The sequence below is a fragment of the Mytilus trossulus genome, chromosome 9, assembly GCF_036588685.1.
Source record: "Mytilus trossulus isolate FHL-02 chromosome 9, PNRI_Mtr1.1.1.hap1, whole genome shotgun sequence".
In the NCBI taxonomy this organism is placed as follows: domain Eukaryota; kingdom Metazoa; phylum Mollusca; class Bivalvia; order Mytilida; family Mytilidae; genus Mytilus; species Mytilus trossulus.
This window is the reverse complement of record NC_086381.1, coordinates 2,584,048-2,601,586: the sequence shown is the minus strand read 5'-3', so window position 1 is coordinate 2,601,586 and position 17,539 is coordinate 2,584,048. Positions and strand designations below refer to the sequence as shown.

The 17,539-nt window shown below is 32.1% G+C and overlaps 1 protein-coding gene across 1 annotated transcript; it reads right to left on the bottom strand.

Moving 5' to 3' along the window:
- Positions 1 to 9,598: 9,598 nt before the first annotated feature.
- Positions 9,599 to 14,109, bottom strand: LOC134683482 (uncharacterized). Its single transcript, XM_063542793.1, has 4 exons — positions 14,034 to 14,109; positions 11,759 to 11,861; positions 10,974 to 11,104; positions 9,599 to 10,398 (listed from the first exon to the last, which is right to left on the bottom strand). Exons 1-4 carry the CDS (start codon positions 14,095 to 14,097, stop codon positions 10,325 to 10,327), a joined length of 372 nt encoding a protein of 123 aa, XP_063398863.1. The 5' UTR covers positions 14,098 to 14,109; the 3' UTR covers positions 9,599 to 10,324.
- Positions 14,110 to 17,539: the final 3,430 nt, after the last annotated feature.

The window sequence follows — 17,539 nt, the reverse complement described above, 5'->3', positions numbered from 1 at the left end:
TATGTTCGAACAAGATTTTATTAATATTTTGTAACACCGGTAACAGTTTGACAAATGTTAGTTCAGGGCTTTTCCCTTTTCTATTTAATAAACGCTTTTAAATCTATTTTGAAATCCGGTTTTCTTCAGATATGAATCCAATCAAAATTTTAAAGTCCACTTTGATGTTTACTTTATTTTTGGAAATTTAAGAGTACATGTTATTATTATACGTAAGAAAATGTGTATCTTAATAATGTTTCCGTCGATAGTATACTAAGATGCAATGCTAATATTTAGTGAGATATATATAAAAAATCTTATATTTATGTGAAGTTTGTTGTTATATTTTGATTTAAATGTTATGTATCAGCTCGGTGTTTTATGCAATGTTTTTATTTTTTCCGTGTTTCTTTTTGTTCTTGATTATGTTTTCGTTCCGTTTAGACTAGTGTTTTTCCGGTATTTTTGAAGTAAACACTAGTTACAGATACTGATAATAACGAATTGTTTATCTATTTGTGTTTAAACGTTCGCTGAAGATGGAAAAGGAAGAACACTTTTTACTGGGGGCAAATATTTATTTTGTTTTTGTTGTTAGTTTCGTTATTGTACATATTTTGTTTAGTTTTGTTATGATTTTAGTTTGTAAAAAAGTTTACCTCGGTTTAAGTTAGTAACCCGGTTTGTATTTCTCTCGATCGATTGATGACTTTCGAAAAGCGGTATACCATTGTTGCCTCAAATAACCTATTCATGGGGGAAAAGAACAGTTTATTTACATGTATTATCGTTAATGTGAATAAGAACTTTAAAAAAAAAGAAAGACAAGACAGGGAAATTATCCTTGCAAAAACTCAGAGTAATGTTTATTGATTTTTCAATCGCGATCTATTTGCCTCACCCTTCGTTTCAGTCGTTCATCCTTCATTAAACTACATAAATTCCCCCCCCCCCCCCACCCCCAACCCCCAACCCCCATCTCACGCTCCTGTTTTTGATGGGCTCGTGTTGCCTAAACATTTTTTTTGGTGGGAGGGAGGGCTTTATAGGTGATCAATGCGACCCAAGACTCTGTTTTTCTTGGGTTAAATGCCACAGTAAGAAAAAAAATCTCAATCATCTAAAGCCAAACATGTCATTAAAGTAATGGTAGGTGTTACCAAATGTATTAAACGCAATAAGACTATGATACAAAACAATATATGAACAAGTCTTGTATTTAATGGACCCAATTATTGCATAATGAATGCATAAAACCTTTTAATAAACATTACTACCGAACGTTCATACTGCAGAGGAGAAGAAAATTTTCAAATACTGTAAAATCAATTTATAATAAAAAAAAGTTCTAAGAGTGTCCAAAACGATTGTGTCTGTGCTTGACTGTTAATATATAAATAGTTTTATAGGTATATTTGTTCAAACAATGACATTCAAATTTCAATCTAAAACAGCTTATAAAATGTAAGTCCTGAAACTATTGCGACAAAGTTGATAATAAGACTTCCGGCACCATTAGTTGCGAAAGAAAATGATTTTGTTATAAATACAAGGTTGCAAATCGTGAAACATCCAACATATTAGCAGAAGTAATATAAGGTAGCATCATGAGTGACAGCTATTATTGTATAATATGGAAGAAAAACATCATGCATTGAAAACGCGTTAAAATGGAACAAAAACGATCATTAACATTAATGAATGGTTGTGAATGAAAACCGCGCGTTTTATGTACCAAGACGATGGTAGTAGTATTGCATGATATCATAAAAAAATGTCAGATTACTTTTTTCAATCTTATTTCAGTCATCGAATGATAAAGACCCTTGTATAAATGATAAATAAACCGTAAGTTTCGATAATTACAATGTAGCTAGAATAAGCACACTTCATTTGCTCAGACATATCTAATTAGGACTATTTTGGGTAGGTGTCTCATTGTATTGTCAAATATTTATCAGCAATATAAAATAAGTAAAAAATCAATTAACAGCAACCAATATTACATAAAAATAATCTTACCTGCAAAATTTATAATTGTCATCGTCGACTTCTGCTATCGCAATGGTGTAGTTTGAGGCGCATGATGATATTTTTGATGTGGAACAATTCTGGGCATCACCTCCTAATTAATGAATTATAACTAAATGATTAGCTGTTAAATTTTGATGCGATTTATCATGTCTATTTTGTCCTGGTACCTATGATGATTTATTGTTAAGATAGATAACTGATTGACCAAAGATAAGTATTCTCTCAGACAATACCTTCCTTAAGGAAAACAAACAAAGAGAAACAATTATCCGACGCAAAAGTATATCATCAGTCGTAGTAAAGTAAAATTATTGATTTATCACTTATAAGTCGGTCAAAGTGAGGAAAAATTTATCACTTATCGGTCATGGTAAATTGAATTAATCACTTATCGGTCAAAGCAAAGTAAATTAACTTATCGATCAAAATCTAGTAAATTGATCACGTATTGTGAAGTATATTCATCAGTTATTGCTCAGCGTGATTACTTAAATCATAGAGAGATATTGTGATTCTTTATCGATCATAATAAAGTATATTGATCACGTATCGGTCATAGTGAAATAAGTTTTATCACTTACCGTTCATAGTGAAGTTTATTGATCATGTATCGGTCATAAAGACGTTTATTGATCACTTATCGGTCATAGTAAAGTAAATTGATCATTTATCGGTGATAGTGAAACAAAGTAATCACTTATCGGTCAGAATGAAGTATATTAATAAATGATTGCTCAACGTGAATACTTAATAATAGAGAGCATATTGATAGTATTTGTAAAAAAAGCCTGCTCTCGTCTATCTTTGCTTCGACAAGTTAAACATTTATTAGATAGGTGTTCACTTATACGTATTTATTATACTTTTATTAGACCTTTATTAGAATATGACGATGTTGTTTGGGACATATGCTCCCAGTATGAGACTGAGCATAAACGTAATAAACATAAGCTCCGAAATTATGCTAGCAACCTCAAATCTCATTTGTTGAATCAGTTCCCAACTTAGAACATTTTTTGTGCAAATTGTAATCATCCGGTTGAGGATAGCCGACATTTCTTTCTTTTATTTGCCCTAAGTATAATGATATAAGACAGATCATGCCATTGTTGATAATGTACCTGGCCACGTCCACTTGTTTTTTGTGTCCGTCTGATGAGTTGAGCCTTTTTCAACTGATTTTTATAGTTCGTTCTTATATTCTACTGTTATACCACTGTCCCAGGTTACGGGGAGGGTTGGGATCCCGCTAACATGTTTAACCCCGCCCCATCATTTATGTATGTGCCTGTCCCAAGTCCGGAGCCTGTAATTCAGTGGTTGTTGTTTGTTTATGTGTTACATATTTGTTTTTCGTTTTTTTTTCCCACAGAAATAAGGCCGTGAGTTTTCTCGTTTGAATTGTTTCACATTGTCTTATCGGGACCTTTTATAGCTGACTATGCGGATTTGCTTATTGTTAAAGGCCGTGCGGTAACCTATAGTTGTTTATGTTTGTGTCATTTTTTTTTTGATAGTTGTCTCATTGGCAATCATACCACATTTTCTTTTTTATATTGACATAACTATTGAATATCTATTTTTTGGAAACGGATTATTTCCATATGATATGAATATAACTGTGTCTCTTTCAAGGCATGTATATATCAATATTTTTAATGACTTATAAAGGATATTTGCATGGTTCAAGGTTCTTTAAATGAGTGATGATTAATTGCCTATATATCTAGATATACTTTGCATTTAGTAAGTACCACTTTTAATTTACATTTGCTCGTGTGTGCTCACAAGTGGCACGCATGTTCCACTATATTGCCTTATTTTAAATATAGTTTTTATAATTGAATTATACCTTGTACATGTATTATGGCTAGAACTAGTACTTTTATGGACTGTGCCTGTTGCTTAATCCTTTTCATATCTTAATGAATAATATATGTTTTAAATCGAAATTATTAACTTGCTATTTAAATTTTAACTATGAAATATATTTTTAATAATGTGAAATACTATAAATAAAATGGCAAAACAAAAAATCATAAACATTGATAAAAAGGGTTCCGTACAGTTTGAATGTGTTTCCATCAAACAACAAGTATAAGACAAGTATCTTACCTTGCATGACAATATTAATAGATTCCCGTTTGGGATGACAATTTCAGGAACTCAATTTTCGGCTCTCCCTTGACACCATTAGCGAGTATGGTCTTAAGGAAACGATGATAGTACGTCGGAGGGGGACGATAAATGGCTGACCTGTGTTAAAAGAAAGCCATATCTCTTGCACGTTAAAGACACCCTTGAAGATTTCGCAAAAGAGTAGACTAATGCCGCTACAAGGCAACACTCGAACCCGCAAAGTGGAAAGGGATTAATATAAGTTGCAAAACTTGTTTCCCAATCCACTCTAAATAAATATGTTTAAACTTATATTAATAGATACCAGACAAATATTTTACCTAGCATGACAATACTAATAGATACCAGACAAGTATCTTACCTTGCATGACAATACTCATAGATACCAGACAAGTATCTTACCTTGCATGACAATACTAATAGATACCAGACAAATATTTTACCTTGCATGACAAAACTAATTGATACCAGACAAATATCTTACTTTGCATGACAATACTAATAGATACCAGACAAATAATTTACCTTGCATGACAATACTAATAGATACCAGACAAGTATCTTACCTTGCATGACAATACTAATAGATACCAGACAAATATTTTACCTTGCATGACAATACTAATAGATACCAGACAAGTATCTTACCTTGCATGACAATACTAATAGATACCAGACAAATATTTTACCTTGCATGACAAAACTAATTGATACCAGACAAGTATCTTACCTTGCATGACAATACTAATAGATACCAGACAAATATTTTACCTTGCATGACAATACTAATAGATACCAGACAAATATTTTACCTTGCATGACAATACTAATAGATACCAGACAAGTATCTTACCTTGCATGAAAATACTAATAGATACCAGACAAGTATCTTACCTTGCATGACCATACTAATAGATACCAGACAAGTATCTTACCTTGCATGACAATACTAATAGATACCAGACAAATATTTTACCTTGCATGACAAAACTAATTGATACCAGACAAATATCTTACCTTGCATGACAATACTAATAGATACCAGACAAGTATCTTACCTTGCATGACAATACTAATAGATACCAGACAAGTATCTTACCTTGCATGACAATACTAATAGATACCAGACAAGTATCTTACCTTGCATGACAATACTAATAGATACCAGCCTTGCATGACAATACTAATAGATACCAGACAAGTATCTTACCTTGCATGACAATACTAATAGATACCAGACAAGTATCTTACCTTGCATGACAATACTAATAGATACCAGACAAGTATCTTACCTTGCATGACCATACTAGTAGATACCAGACAAGTATCTTACCTACATGACAATACTAATAGATACCAGACAAGTATCTTACCTTGCATGACAATACTTATAGATACCAGCCTTGCATGACAATACTGATAGATACCAGACAAGTATCTTACCTTGCATGACAATTCTAATAGATACCAGACAAGTATCTTACTTTGTATGCCAATTCTAATATATACAAGACAAACAATCAAAGTAATTGCAGACGTTTTCTCCATTTTTATGTTGTTTGTCTATAAGATAAAACGCAATTCACAAATTAATGATTTTAACAAAATTGATTAACTCAACAATAACATTACTTCAAATCTGAATAAAAAGTAAAAATGAAAATCTCAGCAATACTGATCTCCGATTTGTTTTGTGATTTTGCTTTGTTTTGATGTGTTACCTGTACATTAGACGAGTTTGTATATTCTTTACACGATTCATTTTTCATATTCTCTCATTTTATTTACCTTGCATTTCCTATCATGATTTTCATTTTAGCTATGGCGGTGTCAGTTTATTTTGATTTATGAGTTTGACTGTCCCTTTGGTATCTTTCGTCCCTCTTTTATTACCACTGGGTCGATGTCTCTGCTGGTGGTGATTTTGTCCCCGAGGACATCATCCGCCCAGTAGCAAAACTAAAATTGCATGAACTTACGAAGATCAAACAGGAAACTGGCTCGGACGTCGCCCAGTATAAAAAGATCCGAAACAGACGTCACCATGGACACGGTGTCGACTGATATGGCAGGTGTCCCCTCTTCACCAGAGATGACAAATATCTCAAACACGAGTCATTCAGATCATCGTCCTAGTGACAAAGCAATATTACACATATACAGTCATGTTCAGTTCTCCTTAAATACATTTTGGTTTTTGATGACACAGTACAACACTGTCGCATTTTAAAATGTGAGACAAATGGCTTCAAAACTTGTGCTATTTTAATTACAGATGCTGAATTCACTAGCAATTTGACCAAGAAGTCATATTTTACCAGAAGTTACGATGATCTGAATTGTAAATCGATAAATGTCATCTACGGATTAGAGTGTAACCTTTGCGGATTAGTATACGTCGGAGAAACGAAAGGAAGGCTAAACAAACGTATGTGCGGTCATAGATCAGACATTAACCTCAATGCTAACGACATTCTTTACCAGCATTATCAGCCCAATCATTCCATCGTTTCTATGACTGTTCGCATTATCGAAAAGATATACCATAGCTCTAATAATCCTTATCTTTCAACGACTCTCCGTAGACAAAAAGAAGACTACTGGATTAGACAATTGGGAACTGCAACACCGTATGGATGCAATGACAAAATTGATGGTATAGGTATTCTATCTAGGTCTTCGTGTAACTCGGTGAATGTGATGAATATTTTCAACTCGACTCCTCGACGTAGACGCAGTCATGGTCATCGTCATTATACATCACCTTCTCTGCATGATGTCTATATTAATGACTTGCTGTCCTTCATACAAAAGCCGTACGGTATTTATCTCATTCGCACGAAACTTTATTCATTACCCCTTTCAAGACTTCATTCTCTGCTCAATTTATGTTTGGAATCCACTGTTACAAACCCTCATTCAAACCAATACAAACTTCAAGCTATAATTTCGGATATTGCAAGTCACACACTTGTCTAGCCAGTTTGCATTGGAAAAGATGAAAAAGAGAAAAGATCTTTTCTAAATCTTTCCTTTGCTAACATAGGTCTCGATGGCGTCAACCTAGGTAATATCCTTCATCATAAATTAGTTCAATCAAAAATACATCCTTTTTTAAAGACCAGTCTGTACCAATAATTTCTTATACCTATACCAAACCTATTGCAGATAAAATTTTCAATTACAAACGCGTTTTGCAGAATCTTGATATTGACGACTTCAAGGCTAAACCTCCTGATTGCACTTCCCAAGTGCTAGTTCCCAATTCACATATAATCCTGCTGGACACGATATTACCGGTGACCTTAACATTGTTAATAACACTTCTCTACGAAATGTGTTATCGAAAGGTCCGAAATATCGTGAGCCTAAATCCATCAATTGGAAATACAACTTTAAAATTTTGATGGATCCAGTCGAGGATTATGCCAGGCAATGGGCTTAGCGCAAAAAGGAAGACATAGACACTCTATCCGAACGCATTATGGCAGTGAGGTCGTTAATACAAATCAGAATTAAGAAACTGAATGGGTCCATCAATGCCCATGCTACGTCAATCTTTAAAGACCCAAATGTTGCTAAACACCTATTCGACCTCCATGATAAATATGTTGTTGTCCCCGCAGACATAGCCCAAAATAACATCGTTTTTGTCTGTAAAAGTCACTACATTAATTGCTTGATAAACGAATTAGGTATAGACAATTCACTTGGAAACTCAACATTTACCCTCACGACACTTACCAAAGAGGAAATCGTGGATAATCATAGGTCTGTTCTTTGTTCCTTTACAACCAAAGATGAAGAACTGGATCTTCCATCACTGTATTGGATACCTAAACTACATAAGTGTCCTTACACACAACGGTATATTGCTGGCTCTTCCAAGTACTCCACGAAACCTCTTTCTAAATTATTAACATCTATTTTATCAGCAATCAAAGACGGGCTTCAAAGTTATTGTGAAACTGCCTATTCTACAGGTGGCGTAAATCAGATGGGAATACTTAAAAATTCCAAAGATTTTTTAGAGTACATACAATCTAACCCTCTTTCATTTTGTAACAGTATTAAAACATTTGACTTTTCTACTCTTTACACAAGTATTCAACATTTCCAAACTAAAAGACAAATTGAAAGAGTTGGTATTACTCTGCTTCATAAAAATGAATGGCCAACGTAGATACAAGTATCTTGTCTTAGAGAGGGATAAATCATACTTTGTAAAGAATCACTCTGATTCAAACAAAAAATTCTCTGAAACCGATAATATCAAGATGCTTGATTTCTTGATTGACAACATATTTGTAACGTCGGAGGACGTGTTTTTCAACAGACTGTCGGCATCCGAATGGGAACAAACTGTGCCCCTCTACTTGCCAACTTGTTTCTTTATTATTAAGAGGCTGATTTCATGCGGGAACTTCTTAGGAAGAAAGAAAAGAAGTTATCAATATCTTTTAACTCTACTTTCCGCTATATAGATGACGTTCTTTCACTAAACAATTCCCAATTTGGTGACTATGTGGAACGCATCTATTCCATCGAATTGGAGATCAAGGATACAACAGATACAGTTAAGTAGGCTTCATATCTTGACTTACATCTAGAAATTGACAATGAGGGTCGGTTGAAAATAAAAGAGATAATTTCAGCTTTCAAATTGTGAACTTTCCATTTCTAAGTAGCAACATTCCAGCAGCACCTGCATACGGGGTATATATCTCCTAATTGATACGATATTCCCGTGCTTGCATTTCCTATCATGATTTTCTTGACAGAGGGTTACTGCTCACAAGGAAGCTATTAAAATGGTAAAGTTGAAATCATCCCTACGTAAATTTTACGAACGCCATCACGAGTTGGTTGACCGTTATGGAATAACCGTTTCACAAATGATATCGGATATGTTCCTTACGTCCTACCTACAATCCCATTCCTGTTCATGAATGTGACCTACCGAATTAGACTATTTACCGGATTTGTAATCACATAAGCAACACGACGGGTGCCACATGTGTAGCAGGATCTGCTTACCCTTCCGGAGCACCTGCGATAACCCCTAGTTTTTGGTGGGGTTCGTGTTATTTATTCTTTAGTTGTCTATGTTGTGTCATGTTTACTATTGTTTTTCTGTTTGTCTTTTTCATTTTTAGCCATGGTGTTGTCAGTTTATTTTAGATTTATGAGTTTGACTGTACCTTTGGTATCTTTCGTCCCTCTTTTAGATATAAATTAAGCTTACTGAATTCCTGGTCATTTGGTTTTTTGTTGTATTCTGGTCAAATTTAAGAATTAAATTAATCTAGGTAAAAAAAGCGAGAACTTGCATTTTGACAAAATAGAGATGGTACACTTTAATTTTTTTATTAACTTTTTCAAATCAACTTGGATTTTCATCAAACTATGCGACTATCGTTAATATATATTAAGCTTACTGAATCCAAGGTCATTTTGGTTTTTGCTTCATTGCTGTCAAATTTGAGAATTAAAGTAATCTAGGTAAACAACGCTATAATTTGCAGTTCGAACAAAATAGAGACAATACACTTTAATTGTGAAATAACTTTTTTCAAATCAACTTGGATTTTCTTAAAAAAAAAAGGCGGATTGAATCTTGCTAGCCTAACCTACCGCTTTTATGGCAATGCTAAATATAACAGAAAAATGACAATATTACATTACTGGATACAATCCAAATAGCTGGGAGAAAATAGAGGACAGAAAAACACGCGTATTAATATAGAAAGGACAAATAATGGTGTATACAATTAAAAGTAAAGCAATCGCCCTCGGATTAATTTCTTGAGTAATATAAAAACAGTTCTGAATTATCTACACCAAGGTTACGGTAAGTTTTATCAAATATTTCAATTAAAAGCAGGATATACTGTTAATCATAACAATTCATGAATACTCTGATATTGAAGTGGGTGCTTGTTGCCAATAGACATACATAGACGTAACATGTCGATAAACTTACATAGATATTGACAAGGAGAAAGATGACATTAATAATCATTAAACAAATATCAAAAACTATACAATCCAAGTATTTCAGGATATTATGTTGACAATAAATTATATGTGCAAGTGTCCAAAAAAGATTTTGTTCGTATATGTGTTTGAATGTTATTTTATGAATATTTTTGCATGTGGATTTGCTCATCTAAAACAGCTCATAAAATATTAGTCCAGACATCAATGCAACCAAGTTGAAAACAAGACTTCCGGCACCATTTCCTGCAAAGAAAATGTTTTGTTATCAATAATAAGTTATAAATCTTGAAACTTTCGACATGTTATTAAAACATAATCGATGACTTGTTAACTTGTTTCATAAAAAGGCAGAAGAGGAATATAAGGCTCTCTTAAAAGGTATACAAATGGAATAAATACGATACTTTTAAAAATGTTCCGGATCATGGAGATCTAAGAAATAAATTTTGAACTGATACATGTAGATACAAATAAATTCCTGATATTGCAGTACATGAGTACTTGACAAGTTAATATATTGGGTATTGGCAGTGCACGCTTTGTACCAAGACAATGTTTGAAGTATTGCATGACATCATCAAAAGTTGATTTTAAGTTTTGAACTCTTGTGTAAATGATAGAGAGTCTTAGGTTTCGATAATTTTGCAAGAGGAAACACCTAAGAGTGTTCTAACATATTTTGGAACTCTATTGATTTTTGTCTTATTGGCAACCATACCACATATCCATAAGCATAGCAATGTATTGAACCGATTGTAGACTGTATAATCATTAGAAGCTAGTAATATAAAAGGTAGTAAAGTTTTTTGCATACATACCACGACCACATCCATACTGAGAAAGTGCCTGTTTGGCCGCAGCAATTGTGTGGCCAATAGTTGAGGAACTGGAGTCCAATTTGCAGTCAGTGAACACTTTGTTCAAACAATCCAGATAGGTATGTGCTGCACTAAGTTAATAATAGATTCATTCCAGAAAATATTTGATAGTATCAAAAAAGTAAAAAAAAAATCAAAGCAAAAATTTCCTAATAAAATAACAAAACTAAAATCTCAAACACATCAAACAAATGGATAACAACAGCCATATTCCTAACTAGGTACATGCATTTCCATATTTCCAAAACGGTAACTAATCCTGGTTTTAAAGCAAGCTAAACCTATCATTTGTATGACAGTAGCCAATATATACGTATAAACGTTTTAACAATATATAAGTAATATATAATATAGTATTGCGGTATTTATTACCAATTCATTCATTTTTATCAAATATTCCATTTTTTGGCATAAGAGGAAAATAAAAAACACATCTACACTAATTTATATTAATTTTGTAGCATACTATACATCGAAATATATGTGCATATATATAAAAATTTTGAAATGGTATAGGGTTATACATCGGTATACATATACATGTACTACCCCTTACTATCATTTTGGTTGGATATCATATAATGGAATGCATTTATAAGCAACAAGCAATGCTCGATAATGCTTTATTAAAAGGGCCATTAATTTTGTTTCATCTATATAAAATGAAATAAAAATTGATTCAACACACAAAAATAGATAGTACACAAGGTTTTAACTAGTCTGACCTGCATATTTTGTTCTTGCTTCCTCCGGCACCTGCTACCGTGCCGCTGTAGGTTTTGGTGCATGTGGACATTTTTGGAGTATTACAATCCTGGGCGTCAGCTCCTACATAAGGAATTATTATTGTTCAATTTTATTAGGTGTGTATGGTGGGAATAATGAATTTATGGTCCTTAAATATTAAAGAGATTTATCACGTCCCTGTTATTTAGATTAATAACCTATCGACCAAAGAAAGGTATTTTTTAAAGAACACTTTCATTCATGGAAAACATACGCAGAAAATTACTTATTATGCTTATCTAACATTAAAATAATTTATCGAGCATAGTTAAGTAATTTGATCATCTATCAGTCTTAGTGAAATATATCGATCACTTTAACTGATCATTAAGTTACCAAATATAAGTATTTATTTATTTTCTATATCTAACAATCCAAAATTCAATCGTTGTCAAATTTGTGAAATTGTTTTTAATTAAGAATAATTGCGGTGTAAACCATTTTATATCATTTTTTTATTGGAGGCAGTCTATTGCTTGTTCGGCCCTTCAGCTTAATTAAACTGAAATATTTTGAACCTTGTATTTTAGAAATAAATCTCTACAGTATAAACGAATCTGAATTTTATGTGAATTTGAGTTAGATATTTTTCAAAGCTACATGAATCATTTATTCTCACTGCACATTTGTACTTACATAGTTTTAAGCCCTAAGACACCGTTACATGTAAGTGTTTACGTTGGGAATAAAAATAAACTCTTTTCGAGTTGCTACCGATTGAAGTATTTAATTAAACATAAATATATTAGAAAACAACACATTAAACTACAGCAAAAATTATACAATATGTATTCCAATGAGGCAACTCTTCACAAGAGACCGAATTACAGAGCAATTAACAACTATAAGTCACCCTACTAAACAATTGGAATAAGCCCTGCGCTCTGGAATGGAAATCAGCGCCTTTAAAGACTCATGAAGTGTTATCAGATTATGTGCCTATATTGACGTATTTGATGCTTTGGAAGGGTTATCAGCTTATGTGTATATATTGAATGTGACCTACCGAATTAGACTATATATATACGGTACTTGTTATCACATAAGCAATACGACGGGTGTCACATATGGAGCAGGATCTGCTTACCCTTCCGGAGCACCTGAGATCACCCCTTGTTTTTGGTGGGATTCATGCTTGTATTCTTTAGTTTTCTATGTTGTATCATGTGTACTGCTGTTTGTCTGTTTGTCTTTTTCATTTTGAGCCAGGGCGTTGTCAGTTTATTTTAGATTTATGAGTTTGACTGTCCCTTTGGTATCTTTCGTCCCTCTTTTGTGACACATTACACGCGCTGGAAGGTTTATCGCCTTCTGCGACTAACATTGCGATTTTTGTGCTTTGAAGGGTTATCAGCTTTTGTGCCAAAATTGACGAATTACTTACTCTGGAAGGGTAATAAGCTTCAGTGTCGATATAGACGCATTACGTGCTCTGAAAGTGTTTTAGATTGTCTGTCTACATAGATGCTTAACGTGTCCACCTTGTAAAAAGCCGGTGATAAGTCGTATTCAGTAATTTCAAAAAGCAAAGAAATTGGAACTGACTATTGGTTCACTCCATCATTTTTAACATAAGGAAATGTTTGTACTAAGTCAGGGAAAAGATAGTTGATTACAATTTATTTCATTTGATTGAGCTTTCGACTGTGCCATCTGTATTTTCCGTTTTAAAATATCCTTGAAACTCAGAATTTTTGTAGTTTAACTTTTGGCTATGAAATGGATTTTCAATAACGTGAAACAACATAAGGGAAATAGTAAAAGAAAGAAGATAGAATAAAAAGGGTTACTTATAGTTGAAATCCTTTCGTAAATTTTACGGTCGCCGTCACGAGTCGGTTGATAGTTATTCACAGATAATTTCGGATATGTTCCTGATTTCGTTATTATAATCCCCTTTCCTTTTCATGAATGTAACCTACCAAAATAGATCATTTACCAGCTTTGTAATAATATGAGAACACGACGGGTGCCACATGTGGAGCAGGATCTACCTACCCATTCGTAGCACTTTAGATCACCCCTAGTTTTTGTGGGGTTGGTGTGGCTAAGTCTTTAGTTTTCTATGTTGTCTCTTTTATACAATTATTTGTCTTTTTCTTTTCCTTTGTTAGCCATGTCGTTGTCATTTTGTTTTTGATCTGTGAGTGTGACTGTCCCTGTTATCTACATGTGCTTCCATAAAATTAAACAAAGTATAAGAAAATGACATACCTTGCAGGACAATAATAATAGATACAAGACAGGCAATCACAGTTACGAAAGACATTTTGTCCATTTCTATATTTTCTCGTCTATAACATAAAACGCACCTTACAAATAGTACTACATGTAAGCCAATTAATTAAAGATTTAAATGATAATAATAATCATTTTAAATTTTAAAAAAAGTGTTGAAATAGTAGTATTCAAGTTGATTAAATCAACAATTAACAATAAAAGCCAGATGAGAAGTAAAACAAATAACAGCAAACATGTTAATCGCTTCTGACTGTAAAATTCTTAATTTTGAAAAATAATCCTACAATTCAAATACAGATAAACACGATGTTTTTTTCTTGTTTTTTTAATTGTATTTTTTCAAGAAGATAGAATAATTACGTTCATTAATTTCATTGTGTAAAAAAAATGAATTAAGAAAAAAAATATCCTTTCAAAAACTAATTATGAATGGTAACTAATATGATTTAGTTTCAAATATACCGTAAAACAATTTACCTGTTTGAGATAACTAATTTAATATACTGATGATATCGGTACACTGCAGCTTTATGGGAGTTGCAATAGGTCCAATTCTTTTTATACGTGTCTTGTTTGTTATGTCACAAGTACCCTTCGTACGAAGACGTATTTCCTAACATTTTTTTAATTTTTATCCCAGTTAATAAATATTAATGACAGAGATCGGTTTTTGATCTTTTGTTATCATTAACGTCTTGCTGACATGCCTATAAATCAAAATAAAAAATATGTAACATAAACGGGATGATGTCTGGGTTTTTCTTAAACTCAGAAAAAAAAGTGAGTTATAAATCATGCAATGCATCCTAATAAAATCAAATTTAAAAAAATACTTCAGATAAGGAAGATATTGGCGAGTAAAATGATTAGAATTTCTTTCATTTATGATTTATGCCGGTTTAAAAAAAAAAATTCTTATAGATTTACGAAAAACAGAGATATCTTTATTTACATACCCTATAACAGGCAACTTTTCAAACATATATATCGCATCAGTGTTCCAGATTTCCATTAACAAATTGTTCAGGTGGTTTATGTCCGCTTGCAGGGTTAGGGTTAAGATTTTGCATTTGTTTACAACAAGTATTAGTTACTATTGCATCTGTACAAAATATTATGCAAGGAAGATCCAAACATCGAATCGTAGCTACAAACAAATCAAACATAAGAAAAGTTAATATGTGAAAATATTGAAAATTAGAATTTCTGACATATGGAATCAGTGTTCCTTATACAAAAGAAAGTCTTTATAAAAAAGAAGTGATATAATTGCCAATGAGACAACTGTCCACAAGATACCAATATGACACAGAAATTCACAGCTATAGGTCACCGTACGGCCTTTAATAATGAGCAAAGCCCATACCGCATAGTCAGCTAAAAAAAAGGCCCCGAAAAGACAATGTACAACAATTCAAACGAGAAAAATAACTGCCGTATTCATATAAAAAATTGAACAATAAACAAACATATAACTCAAAGACAAAAGACAACCACTGAATTACAGGCTCTTGACTTGGGACAGGCACATACATACTTAATATGGCGGGTTAAAACATGTTAGCGGGATCCCAACTCTCATTTATTTTGTTTGGAAAAATTGAAACAATATCAAATGGCAAAACAGAAAATACTATTTTCATATCAGAAAACAATATAAACATAATACCAGATGTTAATGAAAATTTTAATATACCCAGTAAAAGAGAAGTTGAAATAATTGTATGCAATTGATATATAAAAACAAGTATTGCTATAAAAAACAAATGTGAAAATCATTTTCACAGAGAACGGACTATTTTTGATAAATAACTAAGCTAAAATTTCTATTTTTCTGCAATAATTGAAAATGCAGGCTTAAATATGCCTCGTTAGTAAGATTTATATATTAAATATTGCTATTATATTTGTGTATATTATAATGTAAACTGGAAGTTATTATTGATAAAAATAAATGAAAGATTGCAGGATTATGTTTTTTGTAATTATTTTATTTTTCAAGATGAAACATGTGAAATTACATTATACAGTATTAGACACAAGGTATAAAAAGTTAATTGAGACTTGTAATATCGATTAAATCATGATGGTATAATAAGATATAAATATTACAATTGATTTGGTTAATTAAATGCTGCTTCTAACAATTGCCACTTCTGATCCATTTTCATTTTTTGTGAAGGGGTTAAGAAACATACAGAGTATTTTTCTATTTTAATCCAATACTTTTAATATTCTATCCCACCATATTTTGTGGGTAATACACTCTCACATCTACATTTGTAAATATAGTATTTCAGTAGCAACAAGATATTATCAACTGTTTTACTGTTGACAGAATCCTCAGAAACACCTAAAATGACCTCTTTTGCACTAGAAGGCGAGAAGATTTCATAATTTCTAATCCAATCTATAATGGATAACAAGATGTTTTGTGTTACATTACATTCCCAAAAAATGTGAAAACCATTTTCTCTTACTTCTGAACAAAATGTATATAGTTCAGTTTCTTTTAATTTACATTTATATAAAAAGGAATTACATGGTAAAATCCTATGAACAATCTTAAATTGAAAGTTTTGTAAAAACGAATTTTTGGTTATAATGAAGGGCATGGAATACATAGCATTACAATCTTCAATCTGTAAATTTTAGTCTATTTCCCATTTGTTACGGGAAGAAAGAGATAATACTTTATTATCCTCCAGAAATAAATTATAGACAAATTTACAGGACTTTTGTTCTTTTTTGAACTTTATCTACTAATTTATGTTCAATATTATCAAGTTTAGAACTACCTACTATATCAGGATTAATTATTATCCGAATAATGTTGCTTGTACCGTGGAAAATTCTAAAACAACTAATTAGTATTTTAATTTGAGAGGCCTAAGTACAACTGGCCTTCATGAATTTTAGTCAATGTATTTTGACAAGACATGAGTTAAGTTAATATGTTAGCTCGTTTAATAACCAATTTCAATTATTTATTTACCCGATTTTTATGTCGGATATGTATCTAAGTAAAACAATTTATTTACTAAACGATAGTTATTTCTCCTTTGCACAACGTTATGTAAGCGTCAACTTCTTGACACTTTTACAAAACAATGCTGTAACAATCTCGAGAATTGCATTAAACATATTCAATTTAGAAATGACTCGAAGCAAACATATCTTTGTTACATTTAAGCTAGATTTATGTCACTAGTTGCACATTGTGTTTAGCAATAATATATACATAAGTATCATGGCATAATCAGAAAGTCATGTTTTAAACTAAATACAAAAAAATAAATATCTAAATGCAGTTCAAATCTTTAGTTGATTTGCAATATTTATACAACACTACGTTCTCGATTTCAAAGTTCTCGTGATGTCAGATTCCGCACAAAGGGTTGATTTAGTATTTGAAAAATGTTTTTTTAGAATACTTCCGCATAGCAACAACGTCATTGCTAAAGATCGATGGCTTTTCA